General features: G+C 53.1%; 1 protein-coding gene across 1 annotated transcript in view; it reads right to left on the minus strand.

Moving 5' to 3' along the window:
* Positions 1 to 10864, minus strand: part of syt3 (synaptotagmin III) — a gene marked incomplete at its 3' end in the record, with an annotated part of 29702 nt that extends 18838 nt beyond the window's left edge. Inside the window, exons 1-2 of the mRNA XM_055630682.1 lie at positions 10238 to 10864; positions 1137 to 1545 (exon numbers count right to left, since the gene is read on the minus strand). Of these exons, the coding sequence (XP_055486657.1) occupies positions 1137 to 1545; positions 10238 to 10391 (563 nt within the window). The remainder of the gene's footprint in view (positions 1 to 1136; positions 1546 to 10237) is intronic.
* Between the last annotated feature and the right edge of the window lie 252 nt (positions 10865 to 11116).

An 11116-nucleotide genomic window follows, 5' to 3' on the forward strand; every position in this document is an offset into this window, starting at 1 on the left:
GGGGGGGATTGGCAGTCACCGAGGTACGTTGTTTAGTAGAGTGACAGCCGCAGGGAAGAAGCTGTTCCTCGACCTGCTGGTTCGGCAACGGAGAGACCTGTAGCGCCTCCCGGATGGTAGGAGGGTAAACAGTCCATGGTTGGGGTGAGAGCAGTCCTTGGCGATGCTGAGCGCCCTCCGCAGACAGCGCTTGCTTTGGACAGACTCAATGGAGGGGAGCGAGGAACCGGTGATGCATTGGGCAATTTTCACCACCCTCAGCAATGCCTTCCGGTCGGAGACAGAGCAGTTGCCATACCATACTGTGATGCAGTTGGTAAGGATGCTCTCGATGGTGCAGCGGTAGAAGTTCACCAGGATCTGAGGAGACAGATGGACCTTCTTCAGTCTCCTCAGGAAGAGGAGACTCAGGAGATCACCTCACCCTGCCTCGGCAAGGCCAGCAGCCTCATCAAGGACCAAGGATCAAGGGAAGAAGGCAGGAATATGGTACTGATTGGGGATGATCAGCCATGGTCATATTGAATGGCGGTGCAGGCTCGAAGGGCCGAATGGCCTCTACTCCTGCAACTATTTCCTATGTATCTATGATCACATTCACTGTGATCATCCCCAATCAGTACCCCGTTCCTGCCTTCTCCCCACATCCCCTGACTCCGCTATCTTTAAGAGCCCTATCTTGCTCTCTCTTGAAAGCATCCAGAGAACCTGCCTCCACTGCCCTCTGTGAGGCAGAGAATTCCACAGACTCACAACTCTCTGTGAGAAAAAGTGTTTCCTCGTCTCCGTTCTAAATGGCTTACCCCTTATTCTTAAACTGTGTGTGTGTGTGTGGCCCCTGGTTCTGGACTGCCCCCAACATCGGGAACATGGAGGTGCAGGTTTGTAGGTTAATTGGCTTCTGTAAATTACAAACTGTCCCTAGTCTGTGTAGGGTTGGGCTAGTGTACGGGGTGGTCGCTGGTCGGCATGGGCTCGGTGGGCCGAAGGGCCTGTTTCTGTTCTGTATCTCGAAAGTCTAAAGGAAGGGGTGGGACGTCTCCCATTGGCACCCTAACTGACCACTAAATGTTCCCCAGTGTGTGGAATCGCGGGGTGCATTGGATGGGTCACTCTATCATGTTTCTTGACCGCACCTTGTGGCTGGAGTCTGTACGGAGACCTGTTGCTGGGAGTGAGCGTTGGGCAGGCTGTTCTCCTTGCTCCCTGCGCTGGTGTCCACAGGGATGTCCGGAGAGGTCTGGCTGACCTTGATGCTGGACTCAGGGTAGGACTCGAGGTCCAGGTAGCTGCGTTCGGGCATCTCGGGGCCACTGTCCACTCTCTCCACGGCCAGGTCGGTGAAGTGGGAGTGGTGGTGGTGGAGGTGGTGGTGGAGGGGCTGGTGGTGCTGGTGCTGGTGGTGGAGCGAGTCCTTGCGCGGTGGGTTCAGGCCCTTGTCCCGCCATGGGATCCAGCACAACTTCCACGAGACGAATAGCGACACTCCCAGCAGCACGATGCCACAGAAGGTGACAATGACCGACAGCAAGCTGACCGAGATGTCTGTGGAGGGGGGACATGGAGTTAGCAATGGTGTACCGCTTCCTCTATACACCCCCCCCCGCTCCACACCCCCCCCCCCCCCCAACCTCCCCCCCCCCCGCCCCCCCCCGACCGAGATGTCTGTGGGGGGGAGAGCATGGAGTTAGCAATGGTGTATCCCCCTGGTATACCCCCCCCCATCCCCTGCCCCACACCTCCCCCCATGCTCCCCCCCACGCTAAACCCCCACCCCACCCCCCACAAACCCCCCCCCCCCTGCACCCCCCATGCCACCATCACAATCCCCTCAACAAGGCCCACCCCTCCACCCCCTCCCCATGACCCCCCCCCCCCCACCCGCCCCCCCCCCACCCCACGCCGCAAACATTATCCCCCAAGACCCGTAAAGTCTGATTAAAAATAGTCCGAGGAGTTCCAGAAGATTGTTCCCGATGTTGGGGAAGTCCAGAACAAGGGGTCACACAGTTTAAAGATAAGGGGGAAATCTTTTAGGACCGAGATGAGTAAAATTCTGCGTACAGTTTTGGTCTCCAAATCTGAGGAAAGACATTCTTGCCATAGAGGGAGTACAGCGAAGGTTCACCAGACTGATTCCTGGGATGTCAGGACTTTCATATGAAGAAAGGCTGGATAGACTCGGCTTGTACTCGCTAGCATTTAGAAGATTGAGGGGGGATCTTATAGAAACTTACAACATTCTTAAGGGGTTGGACAGGCTAGATGCAGGAAGATTGTTCCCGATGTTGGGGAAGTCCAGAACAAGGGGCCACACACACAGTTTAAGGATAAGGGGGAAATCTTTTAGGACCGAGATGAGAAAAAACAATTTTCACACAGAGAGTGGTGAATCTGTGGAATTCTCTACCACAGAAGGTAGTTGAGGCCACACAGTTCATTGGCTATATTTAAGAGGGAGTTAGATGTGGCCCTTGTGGCTAAAGGGATCAGGGGGTATGGAGAGAAGGCAGGGATGGGATACTGAGTTGGATGATCAGCCATGATCATATTGAATGGCGAATGGTGCAGGCTCGAAGGGCCGAATGGCCTCTACTCCTGCACCTATTGTCTATGTTTCTATGTTTCCATTGAGAGGTAGATGGGAGGTCAGGACCGCTCTCTAGTTGGTGAGAGGATGGTCAACTAGTTGCCTGAGGACAGCTGGGGAGAAACTGTCCCTGAATGGCGCAGAGGTAGTCAGAGATCCTGACTCCAGGTGCTGTCTATGTGGAGTTTGCATGCCAATTGGCTCGGCATTCATGTAAATTGTCCCGAGTGTGTGTAGGATTGTGCCAGTGTGTGGGGATCGCTGGAGATCTCGGAGAAAGCCCACACAGGTCACGGGGAGAACGTGCAAACTCCGTACAGACAGCACCCGCTGTCGGAATCGAACCTGGGTCTCGGGCGCTGTGGGGCAGCAGCTCTACCCGCTGCGCTCGTCTTTCTACCCTTCCCGTAAACACATCCACAAGCAAATATCTAATGCGTCTTTATACAGTCAGGACTCTGATACAGTCACTATTGGGTAAGGTGTCACACTCAATGGGAACTCGATAGACTGAGCAATGACCACAGATCTGTTCAACAATAAATCACCTGCAAATAGTTATTCCGAGCTGTGTAATTAAGTCTAATTCAGTAATTAAACCCCACGTCTATCCGTCTCAGCATGCCTGTAGCTAAATAATGTATTGAATAGCTAATACATAATACATTCAGCCACACACCTTTACTAGCATCAACTAGAGAGCGGTCCTGAACTATCTCTAGACTATCTTTAATCAGGCGTTACGTGACTATATCGCACTAAACGTTATTCCCTTTATCCTGTATCTCTACACTGTAATATCACCACTCTCTGTGAGAAAAACATATAAGATTATTAAGGGCTTGGACACACTAGAGGCAGGAAACGTGTTCCCGATGTTGGGGGAGTCCAGAACCAGGGGCCACACACACACAGTTTAAGAATAAGGGATCGGCCATTTAGAACGGAGACGAGGAAACACTTGTTCTCACAGAGAGTGGTGAGTCTGTGGAATTCTCTGCCTCAGAGGGCGGTGGAGGCAGGTTCTCCGGATGTTTTCAAGAGAGAGCTAGATAGGGCTCTTAAAGATAGCGGAGTCAGGGGATATGGGGAGAAGGCAGGAACGGGGTATTGATTGTGGATGATCAGCCATGATCACATTGAATGGCGGTGCTGGCTCGAAGGGCCGAATGTCCTCTACTCCTGCACCCATTGTCTATTGTCTATTGTCTATTGTCTAGACAAACTTGACTTGACTTGACTGGCTTGGTTGTAGTCATGCCTGTGTTAGGAGACCAACACTGTACGTAACACCACACCTGGAGTATTGTGTACAGGTTTGGTCTCCTAGTCTGAGGAAAGACATTCTTGCCATAGAGGGAGTACAGAGAAAGTTCACCAGACTGATTCCTGGGATGTCAGGACCTTCATATGAAGAAAGACTGGATAGACTCGGCTTATACTCGCTAGAATTTAGGAGATTGAGGGGGGATCTTATAGAAACTTACACAATTCTTAAGGGGTTGGACAGGCTAGATGCAGGAAGATTGTTCCCGATGTTGGGGAAGTCCAGAACAAGGGGTCACAGTTTGAGGATAAGGGGGAAATCTTTTAGGACCGAGATGAGGAAAACTTTTTTCACACAGAGAGTGGTGAATCTGTGGAATTCTCTGCCACAGAAGGTAGTTGAGGCCACAGTTCATTGGCTATATTTAAGAGGGAGTTAGATGTGGCCCTTGTGGCTAAAGGGATCAGGGGGTATGGAGAGAAGGCAGGTACGGGATACTGAGTTGGATGATCAGCCATGATCATATTGAATGTCGGTGCAGGCTCGAAGGGCTGAATGGCCTCTACTCCTGCACCTATTTTCTATGTTTCTATTTTGGAAGGAAACCGCCTGAAGAAGGGTTTCGGCCCGAAACGTTGCCTATTTCCTTCGCTCCATAGATGCTGCTGCACCCGCTGAGTTCCTCCAGCACTTTTGTCCACCAAGGAACTACAGATGCTGGTTTACACCGAAGATAGACACAAAGTGGTGGAGTAACTCAGTGGGTCAGACAGCATCTCTGGAATGACGGAACGGGTGATGCTTCAGGTCGAGACCCTTCTTCAGACGGGTTCCTTCCAACACATGCGTGATTACAACCAAGCTGTCTAGACAATAGACAATAGGTGCAGGAGTAGGCCATTCGGCCCTTCGAGCCAGCACCGTGTAGAGGGGATGGGGGAAGGGGAGGGGGAGGGGGGAGGGGGGGGGGGGAGATGGGAGGGGGCAGTGTAGAGGGGGGGGGGGAAGGGGAAGGGGGGGAGGGGGCAGGTAGAGAGGGTGGGGGAAGGGAGGGAAGGGGAGGGGAGAGGGGTGGGGATGGGGAGGGGGAGAGGGGTTGGGATGGGGTGAAGGGGGGGGGGGGGGGGGGGTGGGGGGTGGGGGGGGGGGGGGGGAGGGAGGGGGAGGGGTGGGGGGGGGGGAGGGGGAGGAGGGAGGGGGAGGGGGGGGGGTAAGGGGAGGAGAGGGGGAGAGGGGGTGGGGAAGAGGGGGGGGGGAAGGGGTTGGGAGGGGTGGAGGGGTGAGGTGGCCTCTATCGAGGCGATGGTGATATCGGCTGGGTGGGAGCAGCTCTATAGTGCTGTGCATGGGACGTGGCAGTCTACCACAGCAGCTCATGTGTGGGGCTGAATGCTAAACAGCTCCCGGTGTGAGAGAGAGAGAAAGAGGGAGAGAGCTGTCTGCCGCTGTAATTACACTGCCAGGTCCCAGTGCTGCAGCAGGAGCATTTACACCCTGCACTGCACTGAATCACTCATGGCAGGGAGAACCACAGGCTGGGGCTGGGGTTGGGGTGGGTGGGCTGGGGGCTGGGCTGGGCTGGGCTGGGCTGGGCTGGGCTGGGCTGGCTGGGCTGGGGCTGGGCTGGGCTGGGCTGGGCTGGGCTGGGCTGGGGCAGGAAGAGGGAACTGGGAAGGAACGGGTTACAGGCCCGGGAAAGGCAAGAACACAGAGAGAAATGTTGTGCAAAGGAACTGCAGATGCTGGTTTACAGCGAAGATAGACACAGAGTGCTGGAGTAACTCAGCGGGTGCAGCAACATCTATGGAGCTAAGGAAATAGGTAACGTTTCGGGCCGAAACCCTTCCGGGGTTTCGGCCCAAAACGTTGCCTATTTCCAGAAGAGTTTCTGCCCGATACGATGCTGGTTCATTATGATGATGGACACAAAACATGCTGGAGTAACTCAGCGGGTCAGGCAGGCAGCATCTGTGGAGAACATGGATAGGTGACGTTTCACAGAGTGCTGGAGTAACTCAGCGGGTCAGGCAGCATCTGTGGAGAACATGGATAGGTGACGTTTCACAGAGTGCTGGAGTAACTCAGTGGGTCAGGGGTCAGGCAGCATCTGTGGAGAACATGGATAGGTGACGTTTCATAGAGTGCTGGAGTAACTCAGCGGGTCAGGCAGCATCTGTGGAGAACATGGATTGTTGACGTTTCGGTCCAGGAAGGGCCTGACCAATGATACGGCCTGGCCCGCTGAGTTGCCCCAGCACTTTGTGTCTATCTTCAGTTGGGCCGAAAGGCCTGTTTCCGTGACTCTATCTTCAATAGACCCTGTGACTGACCAAAACTGTACACATGTGGCATCCGACTAGAACCCTACTGTAACTACAGAGTTACTGCTCCCAATTGCAACGCCTCAGTCTAACTTACAATCTATAATATTTCACCCTCTCTGTGTCCCTCAAAGAAACATAGAAAACTAGACTAAGTGGGACCCGTTGGGTCTCAGCATCGCACGGGAGGGCTGGTCATCAACGCAATATTCCACCCCTCCAACAATCCCAATACTGCTCGCCAGTGGGGGGGCTGTGCGTTTCAGCACTAGCCCTTGCATTTTCTTCAGCCGAACTATCCATTTTTGTGTAAAATTCTTAAGGGGTTGGACAGGCTAGATGCAGGAAGATTGTTCCCGATGTTGGGGAAGTCCAGAACAAGGGGTCACACAGTTTGAGGATAAGGGGGAAATCTTTTAGGACCGAGATGAGAAAAACATTTTTCACACAGAGAGTGGTGAATCTGTGGAATTCTCTGCCACAGAAGGTAGTTGAGGCCACAGTTCATTGGCTATATTTAAGAGGGAGTTAGATGTGGCCCTTGTGGCTAAGGGGATCAGAGGGGTATGGAGAGAAGGCAGGTACGGGATACTGAGTTGGATGATCAGCCATGATCATATTGAATGGCGGTGCAGGCTCGAAGGGCCGAATGGCCTACTCCTGCACCTATTTTCTATGTTTCTATGAATATTGTGCCCCTGTTTGGTCCAGGTCATCCCACACACACCATGTGGACACTCAACTGAACTCAACCATGAGGATCATCACAGGAACAATCCACTCAACACCAGTCCCCTGGCTCCCTGTCCTCTCCAACATAGCCCCTCCACACATCCGGCGAGTAGTCCTCACTCAAAGGATGCTCCAAAAGACCAAAAACTCCCCTCACCTGCCAATTCACATGGACATCTTCAACCCACCCACTGCTCGACTTCCATCTAGACGACCAATTTGGAAGAACCCACCACCAGCTGATTTCACCATCCAATCAGCTTGGAAAAAGGAATGGGAGTCCAAGGACGTCCCATATAAACATCCACCCTACCGGTCCCTGGCACCAATCTCCCAAGGAAGCAGTGGACGACGCTGAATAGATTCAGGACTGGACATGGCCCCTGCTTGGCCAGCCTTCACAAATGGGGCAGCAGTCCAACCCCCACCGTGTGCTTGTGGAGAGCAGCAAACGATGCAACACATCATTGAAGCATGCCCTCAACAAAGACTCAAAGGAGAACTTGTCACCCTTCATACAGCAGATCAAGAGGTAACTGCTTGGCTAAAGGACTTTGCATTCACTAAATAAATAAATAGTGTGGGGGGGGCTGTCTGTTGCGCTAGTATGGGTGCTGTGGGCTGAAGGCACTGTTTTCCAGAGGGCTAGTATAGAGATTGTGGGCCGAATGGATTCTGGGGCTGGCATCCAACTGTTGCAACGATTTTAAAAGCCCAGCCAAGGCAAACAATTGGGCTGCAGCCACTTTACAGCCCCATCGAGGGGACTCACCGTGGAGTAGACGTGCGTTCAGTGTTATTCGCAGCTCAGAGAGCCGTGACCCTCTTGCTTCCTGGGTCTGGCAGAGACTAAGTGATGCACGACACTTCCTGGTTTTATAGTCCCTCCCCCTGCCGCCAGCGGGGGCAGCAGAGAGAATGGGGAATTTTGTAAAAAACATCAATATCTCTGTCATTTTTCATCGACTGGAAAAATCCTCGGCACTCATGCGGCGGAGGGGGGCTCTGAGCGAGGTGGCCGAAAATGCCGGCCTAAGGTGGCGGCGTTCTCTCGGAAATCGCAGCACAGTCGGCCAAAAGCGGTCAAGAACAGAGATTTAGTAATATAGATAGGTGCAGGAGGAGGCCGTTCGGCCCTTCGAGCCAGCACCGCCATTCATTGTGATCATGGCTGATCATCCCCAATCAATAACCCGTGCCTGCCTTCTCCCCATATCCCCTGATTCCACTAGCCTCTATCACATGATCACAGATAGCTCATTAAAAGTTACTGAATAGTGTAAGGCCCGGATACAGTGGATGTGGAGAGGATGTTTCCACTAGTGGGAGAGTCTAGGACCAGAGGGCACAGCCTCAGAATTAAAGGGCGTTCTTTTAGGAAGGAGATGAGGAGGAATTTCTTTAGTCAGAGGGTGGTGAATCTGTGGGATTTATTGCCACAGACGGCTGTGGAGGCCACAAGTCAATGGATATATTTAAGGCAGCGATAGATAGATTCTTGATTAGTGCGGGTGTCAGGGGTTATGGGGAGAAGGCAGGAGAATGGGGTTAGGAGGGAGAGATAGATCAGCCATGATTGAATGGCGGAATAGACTAGATGGGCCGAATGGCCTAATTCTTCTCCTATCGCCTTTGACAATAGACAATTGGTGTAGGAGTAGGTCATTCATTCCAACTAACATTATCCAACACATTGAAGAAGGGTTTCGGCCCGAAACGTTGCCTATTTCCTTCGCTCTATAGATGCTGCTGCACCCGCTGAGTTTCTCCAGCATTTTTGTCTACTATCCTACACACACAATCAGTACCCCGTTCCTGCCTTCTCCCCATATCCCCTGACTCCGCTATCTTTAAGAGCCCTATCTAGCTCTCTCTTGAAAGCATCCAGAGAACCGGCCTCCACCGCCCTCTGAGGCAGAGAATTCCACAGACTCACAACTCTCTGTGAGAAAAAGTGTTTCCTCGTCTCCGTTCTAAATGGCTTAGCCCTTATTCTTAAACTGTGTGTGTGTGGCCCCTGGTTCTGGACTCCCCCAACATCGGGAACATGTTTCCTGCCTCTAGCGTTTCCAAGCTCTTAACAAAGTTAGACGCAAAGTTCTGGACTCCCCCAACTTCAGGAACATATCATAGACATAGAAACATAGACAATAGGTGCAGGAGTAGGCCATTCGGCCCTTCGATCCTGCACCGCCATTCAATATGATCATGGCTGATCATCCAACTCAGTATCCCGTACCTGCCTTCTCTCCATACCCTCTGATCCCCTTAGCCACAAGGGCCACATCTAACTCCCTCTTAAATATAGCCAATGAACTGTGGCCTCAACTACCCTCTGCGGCAGAGAGTTCCAGACATTCACCACTCTCTGTGTGAAAAAAGTTCTTCTCATCTCGGTTTTAAAGGATTTCCCCCTTATCCTTAAGCTGTGGCCCCTTGTCCTGGACTTCCCCAACATCGGGAACAATCTTCCTGCATCTAGCCTGTCCAACCCCTTAAGAAGTTTCTATAAGATCCCCTCTCAATCTCCTAAATTCTAGAGAGTATAAACCAAGTCTATCCAGTCTTTCTTCATAAGACAGTCCTGACATCCCAGGAATCAGTCTGGTGAACCGTCTCTGCACTCCCTCTATGGCAATAATGTCCTTCCTCAGATTTGGAGACCAAAACTGTACGCAATACTCCAGGTGTGGTCTCACCAAGACCCTGTACAACTGCAGTAGAACCTCCCTGCTCCTATACTCCAGGTGTGGTCTCACCAAGACCCTGTACAACTGCAGTAGAACCTCCCTGCTCCTATACTCCAGGTGTGGTCTCACCAAGACCCTGTACAACTGCAGTAGAACCTCCCTGCTCCTATACTCCAGGTGTGGTCTCACCAAGACCCTGTACAACTGCAGTAGAACCTCCCTGCTCCTATACTCCAGGTGTGGTCTCACCAAGACCCTGTACAACTGCAGTAGAACCTCCCTGCTCCTATACTCCAGATGTGGTCTCACCAAGACCCTGTACAACTGCAGTAGAACCTCCCTGCTCCTATACTCCAGATGTGGTCTCACGAAGACCCTGTACAACTGCAGTAGAACCTCCCTGCTCCTATACTCCAGGTGTGGTCTCACCAAGACCCTGTACAACTGCAGTAGAACCTCCCTGCTCCTAGACTCAAATCCTCTTGCTATGATATTTGCAATATCCCACCCCTCACGCCAGTTCCCCCTTTTGTTCCCCCTTGTGGCGTTCCCCACACACTGTGTCCACCTTCCCTGTTGGCCTGGGGGTGGTGGGTGGTGCGGGGGCCCGGCGCGGTTCCGTGACTCGTGTCCTTACCCGTCTCGATGTGCCGCGTGCGATCTCGGTCACGCAGGAGGTAGGAGAACTCGATGCACTTCTCGTTGCTGTGGTGGCCCCTGAGCCCGAAGCACAACTCATCGACCAGAGCCAGCGCGTTCCTGCAAATATCTTCCTCTCCGTCGCCCGACATCTCGCCCCAGCATCGCCTTCACGGCGGGCGGGCGGGCACTGAAGGGCGGTCGGTGCTGGACGTCCGTTGGGGGGAGATGGGGGGTGAGGAGGGAGGGGGGAGAATGCCAGGCTAGGGGTGGACTATGGACTATCGATGGAAGACCACTCAACTGGAGATGATGGTTCCTCAGCTCCAACCTGGGGTCTGGGGCAGTCTTGACCGACACGTGGACCTCCTAGATCTGGTCTCCCCCACCCTCGATCTTCAATCTTCACTGTGGAAAAGGGAGAGCTCCAATGATGGTGGAGCCCAGAACATCTGAAGGTCAGGGCCCAAGAACGGCCAGGGTCAACTCGAGGCTCAAGACCTAGCAAAGTCCAAGCTGGTCACCCCCAAACCCCCACTGGTCAGCGGGCAGAAGGTCATCCACACTCCCAGCCTTCCATGGTCAGAGTTGGCTTGGAGGGTGTTGGTGGTGGTGGGGTGGGGGGGTAGAGGGGGGGGGGTGGGGGGGAGAGGATAGAGAGGGAGGGGACTTCAGCTGAGGGATATATCACCAGCCTCTGTTTATCCGGCCTGCCTGCTGATCCACATGCAGACAACACCCGAGAACCTCCTCATGATTTTCTCAAGGGTGGACGGGGTGAGATTGAGGGAACTCAAAGCCAATCGCTGGCCCTATTCCACCCCCTCCAAACAGTGAGATAGTGGACAAGGAACTCTGCTGATGGAGAGAGGCATCG

Source organism: Leucoraja erinacea, unplaced genomic scaffold, assembly GCF_028641065.1.
Source record: "Leucoraja erinacea ecotype New England unplaced genomic scaffold, Leri_hhj_1 Leri_502S, whole genome shotgun sequence".
In the NCBI taxonomy this organism is placed as follows: domain Eukaryota; kingdom Metazoa; phylum Chordata; class Chondrichthyes; order Rajiformes; family Rajidae; genus Leucoraja; species Leucoraja erinaceus.